Source organism: Crocodylus porosus, unplaced genomic scaffold (genome assembly GCF_001723895.1).
Source record: "Crocodylus porosus isolate Cpor-Errol unplaced genomic scaffold, CroPor_comp1, whole genome shotgun sequence".
NCBI lineage: Eukaryota > Metazoa > Chordata > Crocodylia > Crocodylidae > Crocodylus > Crocodylus porosus.
In genome coordinates this window covers 54,210,959-54,225,480 of record NW_017728931.1, presented here as the reverse complement: position 1 = coordinate 54,225,480, position 14,522 = coordinate 54,210,959, and the positions used below count along the sequence as shown (strand labels likewise).

The 14,522-nt window shown below is 45.1% G+C and overlaps 1 protein-coding gene across 2 annotated transcripts in view; it reads left to right on the top strand.

Moving 5' to 3' along the window:
• Positions 1–9,903, top strand: part of PHF5A (PHD finger protein 5A) — an 11,932-nt gene extending 2,029 nt beyond the window's left edge. Inside the window, exons 2-4 of one of the 2 annotated variants that reach the window (XM_019545020.1) lie at positions 4,316–4,339; positions 5,771–5,937; positions 9,184–9,903. In XM_019545020.1, the coding sequence (XP_019400565.1) occupies positions 4,316–4,339; positions 5,771–5,937; positions 9,184–9,273 (281 nt within the window). In that variant the 3' untranslated portion in view covers positions 9,274–9,903. The other variant, XM_019545019.1, reaches the window with a different exon arrangement.
• The last annotated feature ends 4,619 nt before the right edge of the window (positions 9,904–14,522 follow it).

The window sequence follows — 14,522 nt, the reverse complement described above, 5'->3', positions numbered from 1 at the left end:
TTGGTCTGACAGGACCTGCTTCTAATGAACCCATGTTGGTTGCCCCTAAGCATGATCTCTCCTGCTGGTCCCTTGCAGATGTGTTCCTAGATAATTTTCTCAAAGAGCTTCCCCAGGACCCAGGTAAGACTAACAGGCCTGTAGTTTCCTGGGTCTTCCTTCCTCCCTTTTCTGAAGATGAGAACCAAATTAGCCCTTTTCCAGTCCTCTGGCACCACACTAGAGCACCACGAGTGCTCGTAAAGCCGTGCCAGGGGTCCCTAAATGACCTCAGCCAATTTCCTCAGCGCTCTGGGGTGAAGATCGTCCAGACCAGCTGATTTAAATACATCCAGTCCCTCCAGAAGTTCCCTGAATAGATCCTCACTGACCCTTGGCCTAGGTGCGCCTCCCCTGGGGCCTGAGAGGGTCCCGGTGGGGGGACAGATATGGTCCCTGCTCAGGAAAATGGAGGCAAAGAAATTGTTAAATAGGTTAGTTTTGTCGTCTGGTGTGACAGATTTCCTAGCGTGTCTTGCAGGGGCCCCACATTACCCAGTACTTTCTTTTTGCCCCTATGTATTTAAAAAAGGACTTCTTGTCCTTGATCCGGGTAGCTAGTCCCAGTTCCATCTCTGTCTTGGCCTTCCTGACTGCCCCCCTGCAACCCCAAGCAACCACAGTATAATCCTCCCTGGTAATGGCCCCTCCGTTCCATTGGGTATACGCCTCCCTTTTAGCTAGGAGACATTCCCGGTTGCTTTTGGTGAGCCATGGGGGCTTTTGCGCTCTCTTTCTCCCTTTGATCCGTGTTGGGATTACCTCCCTTTGGGCTTGGAGGATCGTCTCCTTAAGGAGCGACTCCTCTTCTTGGACACACAACTCTCCTCCCCTCCAGGACCTCAGCGCCTCCCTGACTATTCTGCTTACCTCATTGAAGTAGCAGTGAGCTTTAACATGCTTATGTTAGTTTTAAAACTTTTAAAGTAAGTAGAGCTCAATTATTTAAAAAGGCTGATACAATGATCAGTCTTTACCTAAGAGGCTAGCTGGTGCCTGGGAAAAGCTACTGGCTTCATTGACATAATACCTTTCTATTACTCTTTACTGTTGTCATCCTGGTAGAGTCGCCTCAGCCAAAAGAACAAGCTGACAAATTTGAGTTGCTTATTAGCAGACCCAATGATTTCTTTCCAATCGCAGGACCAGTTTTTGCTGTTGGATATGACTGTGCACACACATTGGCTTTTAAAACTGCAACTGAGGCTAGAATCTGGCGTGCTAAGTCTTTATTAATAGTGACAAGGCATAAGACAAATGGACAGGCCCTAACTTGACCTTTGAATCACCAACTGGTTGGTTAGAAAAAAAAATGATTTACTTCTTGGAATTAATTTAATCTGCACTCTTTGGGAAATGGCAAACACAGCAATCAGTGGTAGTAACAAATCATTTTTTCAGAGTAGCATTATACATTCAAGGTGAGAAGCTTATCTGTATCTAAGACTTATTCCTCTAGCCAAGTGATTCTTAGCCAGGGTGCCATGAAATCCTATTTAAGGGTGCCACAGGGTACCATGCAATTTTAGCAGTGTTAGATGTGCAAACACGTACATGTGATATACAAGATAAACTCAATGGCTTCAAATAAGAGTCCATAATGCCAAAAACATTCTGACCTTACAGTCTTTCTGAGGTTTTTTTGCAACAGAAGAATTTCTCTATCATTTTCCTGCAATTAAGAAACAAGAAAGAACTCAGAACTGACCTTTCTGAGGGGTGCCTTAAGCCTAAAAAGGTTGAGGGCCATTATCCTAGCCTGATAGGTAAATACCTATCTGGAATCATTTAACCAACACACCATAGTGAAGTGCAGGCTGGGCGTCTGCTGTAATTATCACTAGGGTATACAGGCAGTCCTTGGACCTACAACACAATTGGTTCCTGAAAACCACGTCTTAAGTTGAAAAGTTATAACTCGGAACCGATTTTCCCATAGGAAACAATGTTATAAACGGGGGATTGGTTCCTGAACCAAAGCCCAATACCTTATTTTCACCAAAAATAACGCAGAATTTTGTATTCAGTCAATTATAGATCAGTAATATAGCTACATTAATGTATTTATATTGTAAATAGCAATCATTGATTTGGAAGGACTTCTTTGAGATGACTTTGGTGGACTTTTTGAAGGGCTCTTGGCTGGAGTCTTCTCAGGAGTTTTGGCTGCAAGTTTTTCTGGAGTCTTGTCTGCTTTCTTAAAGAAAGTGTCCAAGGAAGTTTGGACAGGTTCTCCAGGGAGATGGGCGTCACAGCAAACTTGTTTGCTGTCGTGGCATGGTGTAAAGTCTAACGCGTTGTAAAGTTTAAACTGACATCAGAAAGTTGAAACGGTGTCAATTTATAAAAGTCGTAAGTGTGAAACGTTGCAACTTGAAACGTTGTAAGTTGAGGACTGCCTGTACAACTGTCTGTTGCATTCATCCATCCGTCCGTGTTATCTGTCACCTGGACAAGGGGGAAGAGATTCATGTCATATATCTTGACTTTAAAAAAGCCTTTGATCGAAAAGCCTTTGCCAAAAGGTGATCTGGTATCCCATGATCACCTCTTGGCAAAACTGGTCAACTGCTGCCTCGGGTCCACCATGATCCGCTGGCTGGGGAATTGGCTCCATGGTTGTACCCAGAGGATGGTGGTTGATGGAAGTCAATCGTCATTGTGCCCTGTGACCAGTGGGATCCCTCAAGGCTCTGTCCTTGGACCTATTTTGTTCAACCTCTTCATTAATGATGTGGACACTGGAGTCAGAAGTGGACTGGCCAAGTTTGCCGATGATACCAAACTTTGGGGTAAAGCATCCACACCTGAGGACAGGGGGGTAATCCAGGCTGACCGTGACAGGTTCAGTAAATGGGTGGATGATGGTGTCTAACATTGAAAAATGCAAGGTTTTCCACCTTGGGAGGAAAAACCTGCAGCATGTCTGTAGGTTTGGCAGTGCTATGCTGACTAGCTAGCACTACGGACGAGGGGGACTTGGGGGTCATCACTGACCACAAGATGAACATGAGCCTGCAATGCGATGCTGCGGCTAGTAAAGCAACCAAAACACTGGTTTGCATCCATAGATGCTTCTCAAGCAAATCCCAGGATGTTGTACTCGCCCTTGGTGAGCCGCAGCTGGAGTACTGCATCCAGTTTTGGGCTCCACAATATAAAAAGGATGTGGAGAAGCTTGAGAGAGTCCAGAGGAGAGCCACACGCATGATCAGAGGTCAGGAAAACAGACCTTATGATGACAGGCTGAGAGCCATGGGGCTCTTTAGCCTGGAAAAGCACAGGCTCAGGGGTGATCTGATGGCCACCTATAAGTTTATCGGGGTGACCACCAGGATTTGGGGGAACGTTTGTTTGCCAGAGTGCCCCAAGGGATTATAAGGTCGAATAGTTATAAACTCCTGCAAGACCGTTTCAGGCTGGACATAAGGAAGAACGTCTTTACTGTCTGAGCCCCCAAAGTCTGGAATGACCTACTGCTGGAGGTGGTTCAAGCACCTACTTTGAAGGCCTTCAAGAGAAACCTGAATGTTTATCTTGCTGGGATCCTATGACCCCAGCTGACTTCCCGCCCCTGGGGCAGGGGACTGGACTCAATGATGTTCCAAGGTCCTATCCAACCCTAATATCTATGAAATCTAATGATGTCTGGAAATCTTAAGACAAGTGACTCTTGAAGTTATTTTAAAAGTATTAACTTAATATCCAGAACCCTAAATATATGAGTAGCCTTCATAAAACATTTTGATGCCCATCTTGCTGGGGTCATCTGATCCCGGCGGTCTTTCCTGCCCAAGTGTAGGAAGGCTGGACCTGATGGTCTGTAAGGTCCCTTCCAGCCCGTAACAACTATGAAATAATTACTAGCATTTTAAATAAAGGTCACTTCCTCCCTTGAAACCTCATTTATACAGGATCCACTAAAGTCAATGGAAAGACTGCCAAGACATATATCAAGCATTTTTCTGTAGTCAGTGATGTTGCCAATGTTGAAATTGGGTAATGAAGGCTGCCATTTTTTGCAAGTGTCTGGGTGCCATTGAATTTAATGTGGAAATTAGTAAGCTGTAAATCCTGGTTTCACAAATAAGTCTAGGATGATTCTTATTGTTTACTATTAAAATGTATCCACTTGTTGTGTTAAAGCCACCCTTGTATTTTATTAAATTATTCCAGATTTAAATGGACCTCTTTAAAGCATTTATTTGCTTTTAAATGCATGTTTACTTATTTTGCAAAAAAATAACTTTCTTCTTTGTACTGTTTGTTTTTGCAGCTATTGGAAGACTGTGTGAAAAATGTAAGTGTGCTTTCTGCCTAAAATTTCCTGAGAGTTGGGCCTTGTGGTCAGAGTACACAAGTGGCATTCAGGAGCTAGATACTATTTCCAGCTCAACCACCAACTTCCAGCAGGGGTGTGACTAAAGTCAGTCTTTCAAATGGGAAACGTCCAAGTGGGTGTGGTAATGTAATTCATGAATATTTGCAAAGCAATTGGCAAGACTCAAATGGAGGGTGCCATAGAAGCACACAGTATTAGAGAATGTGTAATTAAGAAATGAACTATCTTGGGCTGTGCTGAGTTACTGATTGGTTTATGGTAAATAATCCATTTGTGCTGTAAAAGGATGACATGATCATTTACAGATAAGGGAAAAATGCCTCCTTCTCTGTGTGACAGAGGCTCAAGTTATAACCCAGGAGCATAGAAAATGGATGACAGAAATGACCTGAAGCAAGGACTTTATTAAGCATAAAAGAAATGCCTTGGGGGAGTGGCTTGAGGGTATGGGCTATTGGTAAACCCTGTATGGATGCAACATAAATGAAATGTTAGCCTCTGTCTCAGAAAATAGTAATACAAGAAGCAAAAGGTGGAGAAATTTAATCTGACATTAGGGAAATGTGTTTAAGAGCAGCTGGGCAGTGGAATACTATCCTGTAGGAGATAGTTGAAGACTGTCCGTGCAGCGATTTAAGAGCAGGGTAGATGAGCTCTTAGTGGGAGGAGGGATTAGATGGCTCAGGAGACTGGTAATAGGATATGAAGTCTTTCATCTCTAGGTCGGTGATTTGGACAGAGTCCAGGACAGCAGAGACTGTCCCTGGCATCTGATGGCTGAGTTCTTGGGTTTCACTCCATTCCTTGGGAGGGGTCCACGTCACAGAAATCCTTGTTGCTGTTTACACAAATTTGCCCTCTCTTTGGCCTTCTCAGAGACTCAGGATTAAATGCCCTCCCCTTCCCTTGCTCTAATATTAAACTATCCATGTCATCCCTTGGAGACAGGACCTCTAGGCTCTCCTTGATCTGGGTGTGCTGGGGAGGCTTGTACCACTGCTGTCCGCTTATAGGAAAAGGCAGTGTGGTGCTGTCTGTCCAGCAACCTTTTGCAGGTGCTAAATTAATTGAAAAGTATAAAGGCCAAGTAGGGTATGACACAAGGAGGAGTTCTGTGCAGTGTTAGCTTAGCAGAGGAGGTGTGGCCTTGACCACCTTCTCCGATTCTGATTGCAAGACAAAAAGAACCGAAAAGGAAGCATTGCTACACTGGCTCTGGCTTCTCTGGAATGAACAAGCAAGTGCAGAATGGCCTCCAGAGAGAAACTTTCACAGCCTAGCTCCATTATTTGAGTGTATGGGGGGAGTTCCTTGGTTGGGAAGCTGTCCCATTTCTAGGGTGGAGTGGTTGAGAAAGTTCTTTAGCTGATGATTGTGGTCTGCTTATAGGTGATGGCAAATGTGTGATCTGTGACTCGTATGTGCGGCCCTGTACACTCGTCCGCATCTGTGATGAGTGCAATTATGGCTCATACCAAGGACGCTGTGTGATCTGCGGGGGCCCGGGGGTTTCTGATGCCTACTACTGCAAGGAGTGCACTATCCAGGAGAAGGATGTAAGTTGGATGCAAAAGCTCAGTGAAGTCATTGACCAGATGATGTCTGTTTAATAATTATAGCTATCTTTAAACTGCACTCTAAAAGAATGACTGTGGGACTGTGACCTGGGACACCTTGGTTTTATCACCAGCTCTGCTAGTATTTTTTGTGTTGCAGTGAACTAGTCCTTTTGCCATTGCATGCCTCTCTTTCCCCATATGTGGCTTAACAGTACTCTGTCATCTTTGTATAGCACTTTGAAATGTAAAAGTAAGTACCTTTCTATTTCTCTCTCGTGTCGTTCATGTTAGAGGATCCTATAGTACTTTACAGACTGTACACATATATCAGTTCATTTCAGCCACATGTTAGCTGTGGCATTATCACTTAAAGATTTTGTCTTATTAGAGCACACAGGCTAAGCTTTAGTGGAGTTAGAAATTCCCAGATGTTGCTAAAGTGTTTTTTGGTAGGAGAGCCTCCTCCAAAGAAGCAATGCTTAAAGCAATGACCCCATCTGTGTGTGGTGCTACATGAGAGGCTGTTATACAATTGCTGTTTTCCTTTGGGTTACATGAAAAACAAAGCGATAGCTATTTGTGAAGTTTAAAATTCCACAGGGGTTTTGACAAGATTTTTGGCCCTGGTGTGTTGGCTAAACTCCAGCTCTGTTAATTGTAATCTAATTTCATATGCTTACGACATTTTCAATTCTTTTCTGGATGTTGTGCATTTTGGTAAATGCATTCCTAGGCAGAGATGGCCTCTTTCTAGCATAATGAACATTTTCTGTGGCAGGATTAAACAGTGTTGATGACTGTATGAAATAGTTGCTCACGCAGCCTTGAAATGCAACCACTTTTTTGGGGTGAAATTTAGCAGTTGGTTATCAGTACACACCTCACAGCAAGGGCAGAGCATGACAAAGAATGCCATTTCCAAACGAAGCAGGTAGAACTTAACCACCATGCTCTGTTGTCTTAAAGTTCGAATTTCTTTAGGGTACTGAGACTGAAACCCATCTCTTGCAGACAAGTGTTTTGAGTTCTGTGTTGTTGTTGTTTTTTAAGTGAACACAGGTGTTCAAGGCACCATTTCTGTTTTATGAATGGCCTCCCTAGTAGCATAATGTCATCAAACAATATATGAAGGCATTGGTTTTGCATGTATTAAATGAACATATGCAACCTACTGACATACCGGTTCTACTTATTGCAACTTCTGTCCATGTATGTCCTGGGGGCCTAACCTTATCTCATTTATAAGAATTGACAGGATTAAATCCTAATACGTCATGATTTGTCCCCCCTTAGAATGTCCATACTTTTTCATTCTTGTGAATGTTCAGAGAATACAGTAACTGGCAATTCACCTAAATCCATGCTTGATGGGTAGCAAAATAGAAGAGATTTCTGTGCACTTTTCAATTTGATTTCCACTAGGAATTTGTTCATGTCCCAGACTCTTGTCCGGTTTGATACACCTGGCTCAGATAAAGCTCAGAACTGAAATAGCAGGAAGTCCTACAGTGCAGAGTTGGAGTTTGGTTCTAAAGAGTCTGGGACTGAGGTAGCAGAAGATAAATGTCAGATTTGAGGTACATTAGCAGAGCTGAGTAATGACCTAGATGCACTGATAATGCTGTTCTATACCTGAAGACTGAGGTAGAATTTCAGACTTGGAATAGCAGGCTCTCCTGTAGAATTAAAAATGCTGGCAGAGCTTGGGGGGGCACCCAAAACTGGAATAGTAAGGGTCAAAGGTATCTTATGCTGATGTGGACTAGAACAGCAGGGTGTAACCTCACTGGCCAAGTTCTGTGCCTGAAAATTTAACAATCCCTGGTTTGAGTTGGAAGAGTTAATCTTGCTTTCTCAAATGCTTGACATTCACCCCCACATGAAAAAGAATGTAAAGCAGGAAAACGAATGAAGTGGGATGTCTTAGAGCCTGACCTGCTGGTAAAAGTGCCTGGCTTCTGTTGACAGGAAGCTGGGGGTGGGATATGACACTATCTGGAGGGTATGAGCCAAAGTTATGCTTTGCCCTCCTGGAAAGCTCTGGATGGCTGAAAGGGGTTTCTTGCTTGGGGACAGGAGCATGGTGAGCATATGTCACATGTTCTTGAGGGCATGGAGGAATGAATGTAGCCCTATAATGAAGCTGTCAGCTTTGTTACAGACCCTCCCCCCCTGGATTGAAACAGGGATGGTTTGGAAGAGTCTTACAGAGGTTCAAAGTGAAATCACATGCCTGTAGGTAGAGGCAAGTTGTGCACATGCAGAGGGAAGGGATTGTGTTATTTTTCCTTTCTGTTTCTGTGCCACCTTTCCTTGTCCACCTCTGTCCTCCTCGATTGCAACAGGCATTGGCATTGCAGTGTGGGCACAGTCTCTGCAGAGGATGACATCTGCCCAGAGGCTTTCTAATCTAATCCACTCAGGCTTATGCTGAACCCATAGACATGTGTTCCTTTGCCTGCTTGCCCCATAGCATAGTGCAGCTGCCATCTCCAGCAATAACCTTTTAGCCTCAAGAGGTATGCAGATGCCAAGCTGAGTAACCCACTGGCAAATGTTCTCTGGCACGCATGTGCACCCGTCCAGTTTTGTTGTTTCCTGATCTTCTGTAGCTCACAGCCTCACCCTTAATTTATTCTTCATAGCTGGCTTTACTTCCTGTTGGTAGGACTGGGGTACAGAGGCTTATCCTAAATATACCTGCCATGGGTACCTTAGCTTTTCCAAAATGATCATGCAACCTTTACAGTGATCAGTGTAGAAAGTCAGGGAGGAGGGAAGAAGGACTGAGATCTGCTTCTACAAGCACAGCTGAGAGGAGCCTGCAGATGCAGGGACAGATTGTTAATGGCTAAAAGTTCCTCTTGACTCTGTGTAGAGGAAAGCTGTTACTGTGTTCCCCATAAATCCCATGTATCCTAATTTAGAAGGAATCAAGTCACAGGACACTAAACATCCCTCTCATTTCATTAAACTGATGATGCTACATGACCTGTTCTACATGCTGTCCCTGAGGAAGAGAATGTCCTAGTTAATGTTAATAGGGCTTCCATCCTTGCCTCTTTGTCCATGCTGTAGGGTAGTGCCAATGAAGTTGATGGGAAGTTTGTTAGCATGGTGTTTTGAGGGAGTGCATTATGGGGTGGAAATGAGTGGGGACTTTCTCATTGTGTTTGAGCTATCACGTACATGATTGGCTTGCCCTGACATTGACCATATCCTCTTCTCTTCGGTTCCTTATAGCGGGATGGCTGCCCTAAGATCGTCAATCTGGGTAGTTCCAAGACGGATCTGTTTTACGAACGCAAGAAATATGGCTTCAAGAAGAGGTGACCCTACCAGCTTCCTACTGTGTCTACTGTAGGGTTGGGGAGGAAGTCTTAAAAGCATCTCTGGACTTCACTTGTACTGAGAACCAGTTAATTCTTATGCTAAGGCCTTGTGGATTAAATGTGTGTGAGGGGTGAAAGGAGAAGGATCAAACTGAGTGGGGGCTGGAACCTTATTGTAGCTGGTGGCAGCAGAGGTCTGGTGACTGTCTCTTCCCTTATTTTGAGCATGGACAGTATCTACTACACCTGTCTGCAGAAAGGCTGGTGGAGAATGCTTACGCCATGAGCATCAGCTGCATATTGAGAGGGCATCACTCTTGTATGCCTCACTCCCTTCCTGGCATTGAAGAGTCACCAGCCTTTCTCCTTATTGTGCCACCCCTCTCGGTAGCATTGTTCTTCTCCTGCCCCCATCACTCCAGTGTGCTGAGAAACAAGTTTTATGTGGGTAACCTCCACCCTGACTCTCCACGATGCACTGCTTTGTAGGAAGCCAGCCTTCCCATGGCTGCTAGCCTGCTAGTAAGAGCACAATGGATACAGGTTTTGTTTTCTCAGGCAGATTAATCCAAGGCCCTTTCTGTAACTGGTTCTGCAGAGTGTGCATCAATAAAGAGCTGTTTTGTCATAATAAAAAGATTTCTCTCTCTGTGCTTCAACCCACCCTGGTTCCCTTTGCACTTCCTTCCATAAGATGATGGGAGACCCTAAGGCAGAGGGTTTTCTAGCCTCTGACAGTAGCCAGCTATGACTATGCTGACCTCACTGTCAAAACTTTGAGGAATGGGCGCTGCTTTCTCTCTAATTCCAGCCATTGATTGTGTTATGTCCTGAAACAGTGATCACTGCCCTGGTGACCCTTATCCTAGATAATGTGACTATGGACATTGTTTCACCATACAAACATTTAATCCCTTTCTATAACCTCCTAAGCTATTTGACTCCTATTCTTGTGAATAAGTTAGAAGCTTTTCATGCTGTAACTGGAAACCAGCCATTCTGTTCCAGACTAATAGCTATACACAGGCTTAAAACCAGAGGCTGTTTGCTGAAACCCAGCAGAGGCTGCAGGCACCCTAGCTGCTCAGCACAGATTTGGGAAGGGGTCTCGTACATGGGCATCACAGAGCTGGCTCCTGGTGAGACACAGCCTAGGCAGTTAAGTTAGGGTCCCGCCTCAATGGGCTCTGTGTACTTTAAACTCTGGAGTTTGAGCAGAATGTGAACTGCCTTAGCTGGGGTCCTCAGACAGTCTTCTTGAGTAAAGATCCCCTTATCTTGTATTCCCTTCAAGAATCTTGCTGGCCCACCAACATTTCCATAGCCTCAAAACATCTCAATTCTCTTATCTTGTCTTAGCTTAGCAACAGGACTGGCCCTGTGCTATAAAAGCCTGGCTGTCTCCTCTTCTCCATTTCCCTGTCCTAAGCTTCCTGTGTGGCTCTGTTTATATGCCTGCTTCTCCCTCTCCCAGCACCTTAGTTTCTTTGTTATGCTGCATTTGGTAATTTTCCACTTTAGACACCAGGTTTCTACAGGCATGTTTTGGAGTAAACTGGTTCAGTCAGTCTGTTATCCCAAGGTGTTTTTTACCTGAATAGATGCCAAATTATGACATAATGATGGACTACTAACCCTCCCAAACTAAGGCCATGGCACCCTTTTTGTCAGCCAAGTTAAATTCCATACTTGGACCCACTCCATGATACAGGTTTTCATTCTAACAGCTTCACCGTGTGAACTGGAATCCATAAGCTGTACTTGAGTTTTCTTGGATCGTCACAGGTTTCCAACTGTTCCAGGCTTCAAAGGGAGCTGGTTTTTTTAATGGGAGGGACAGAAATTAAGCTGGATTTTGGATCTATTAAGGCTGAGGTGTCAAATATGGCCTGTGGGCCAGATCCAGCCTGTAGAACTGTCATCCAGCCTACAGCCTTGGGACATTGTGGGGGGGCTTCCAGCACCTGTAGCCAAGCACCTGGGCACTGGAGCCCCAGCAGCAGTGCAGGGAGAAACCCAGCACCATGGCTTATTCCTGAGGTGGCAGCCAAGTGCCTGGGCAAGAGCCATAGGGCTGGAGTCCTAGCAACACAGTGGGAAGGGTCCAGCACTGCAGCTTGTTCCCACAGTGGACTGGAAAGGGGAGGGTTCACGGGCCCAATCTGGAGTATCTTTACGGGGAGCAGGACAGTTTCTATATTGGTGTCTATCACAGTAATTGCAGAATACCGATAGTACTGTCTGCTAATTTAATCAAAGGAAGCTAAATGTGCACTCCTGATACTGTTTTTCTACATGTACCATTGTAATTACCACAGGAAACCTGTATACCTGCAAGACAATCTTTGTTTAAAATCTTGATGCTGGAAAAAGAAAAACCCTTAATGACTCCTACCTTACTGTGTTTGACCTTTCTGTTGCCAGTACTAACAAAATGTTTCTGTGTTCTGGGATACAGATGTGTGTCCTGTGCCCCTGTTTTCCACTGTGCCACACATGCACGTGCCATTTCAGTTCACATCAGCTACCACAAAACTGTGATGACTTGGTTATGATGAAGCTGAGACAGGCATGCAGCTCCATAATCTGTTCCCAGGCCTAGGAATTATCCAGTCCCATATGCGATAGATCCTCTGGTTACCCTCCTGAAAAACTGGATGTTAGAAACTCTTATTTCCATCTGTGTTCTTTTTCTGTAAGTTCTTGGATCAAATCTTCCTTCTGAAAGCCTGTCTTCATACAAGCTGCCAGGTTGTCTTTTTAGGTGACCACTGGGAGCTTATTTTCATTTCAGGAACAGAAGTGTTTCTCATTTCCTTTGGGGCTACTTAAGTGTCACATGACTTGAAGGTAAAGAATGTTGCAGTAAATCGGGATGCTAATTATGCCTAATTATAAACTGACTTCCTTGGTATTAAGCAAACCAGCAAAACTAGCTCTGTCCAGGCAACATGGAGATTCCTTCTTTCCTCGGTGTATGCACGCCTGATGTAGCAGTTATCCTTTGACATCATAGCCAAATGGTTAAGAATGCCTTGACAGTCTATGACAGAATTCCATTGTGTGTGTGTATGTTTGTGTGACTCCGTCTCGGGGTAATTAAAGGAACATTGTCAAGACAAATATTTATGAGACTATACGTGTGCTATTAGCAACATCTTATAAAACTACAGGAATCTCAGAAATGCAATTAACTTTTTTTATTTTACTAATGAGGCCAAAGGTAGTTTGGTTGGCTTTAGTCTGGTTTGATCATTAGCTGTAGAGTAATTTTTGTTCGTAGCAAAACAGGAGATGAATATGGGTGTGGGGGGAGGAAGGTGGCAGTGGAGCAAGAGGGACAAATTCCCCAGGCCTCTCTTTCCTTGAGGATCATCAGATGCTCCTCCCCCTCCACCAGAGAATCCTACATAGGTGTTGGCAGTGAGGAAGCCCAATCTATACACCTGAGCAAAGCAGGAGTTCAAATACTTAATGCACTCCTTTTGTTCTCTTGGGTCAGCATGTCTCCAAATGTCTGTTAAGTGAAAGGAGAGGCAATGGAAAGGAAGTAGGTGTCACCATACACAGCTCTGGAGGGTTCAGCATTAACTAGCGCTACTCAGGTATGTTGTCAACAAGGTTGTGAAAGGAGCCCTTACACGGCATCCAGTTCCAGAAATGTTGACTAGTGTGAAGTTGTCATGAGGAGATGAAAAAAGAAACTGAGGAACAGAGAGGATCACTATGGAAGCAGGCTTGGGAAGGAGTATTTTTACAATAGTGATTGTGGGGAATGATTTAATGAGAGGGAAGGATTTACAGACTTTACCTTTTTTGGAGACTGATGATTCCATAATAAAAATGTAAGGCCATCTATTAAAAGACTCTGATGTTGAGATTGAGCTAGATTACATTACCCCTGACATCCAGTCCAACCAAATAATTAAGCATGAAGCTATTATGCTACCTTTGGGGAGAATTCTTTAGGATCAAATTAAAAAGAGAATAGATTTGTGAGCCAGCCCCTTGGCCTATCTGTCTTGTCTAACTCCTGCCAGTGGCAACCCTCATGGTTAGTTGCCTACAAGACAGCTTCTACCTCTCTGACCTATCATTTATTGCCTTGTGGTCTGTCTCAGCTGTAAACTCACGGTCCTGAAGGTGAAGCTCTGAGGAGCTGGAGACAGGGTATTCTCAGTGGCATTTCTCTGCATTTGGGATTTACTCCTTCAGGACCAAATGCTGAATCAGAACACGCATATGTTTGAATGTTTTTAAAGGATACATGTTTGTCCACGTTTTCTCTGGCCGGCAGCATCTGGAATGCTGGGCGCTGAGCCAATTCACTATCCAACTTTTGTGCGTCTCCTCTCAGTCCTTCGAGCAAGTGGGCTGCTGAAGCCTGGCATGTATTTGTTCTCTTCGTTTAGAATTATTAATAGCTTTCAACTGAAAATGTACAAAAGTGTGGCCAGCTGCCATGGTAAGTACTGCCCTATCAATGCATACCGTAACACAGCCAAGAAATGCATGCTCTCCCTTAGAGGTGCAAGCTCAGGAGGCTGTCCCCCATTTCAGATGGGGTACACGCCTGCTCTGGTTACTGCAGCTAGTGGCTGGTGCATCAGAAAGCTGATTTTCCAAGAGCTTGGCCAATCTCTTCCTGCACTTGCTTCCAGGCCCCGGGCTGCTGAGGCTGCAGCTCACCCATTCAATGGTAACCTATCTTGTCTGTGCTCAGGGCAAGCCCTGCCGGCTTGACTCGCATACAGCCTTTAAACAACATGCATCTGTTCCTTCCCCGCCAGGGAAGGGGCTGGAGGCACAAGGCCCCTTTGTGAAGCTTTGCTGTGAGCCCCTGCAAGGGGAAAACTACAACTCCCAGCAGGCTCCACGCGGGTAGGGGGCAGCTGCTCTCCTCCTCCTTCCCCACACACCCCCTTCAGCCCACTGGGTGACGCAACAGACCAATCCGGGGGCGCCTCCTCGCCCCAGTAGCCAATCAGGAGGCTGTTGCTATCATCCGGCTGTTATTTTTAGCCCGGCGGCAGTCGGCGCCACTCCCACAGCTTGCAGGTCCCACTCTTTTTTCCCCGCCCGCGCGGAGGTGCACGGGCGTGATGAAAAAAAATAGTCCCTGAGCTCCAGAAGCGGCTGGGCCGGGCTATGCCGCCTCCCCCAGCTTTCCGGGGTCACGGTGGCCCTGTCATGCGCCTTCTCCGGGCTCCCCAATGCCGGTCAACGCGGGGGCGCCGTCACCGGCGGGAG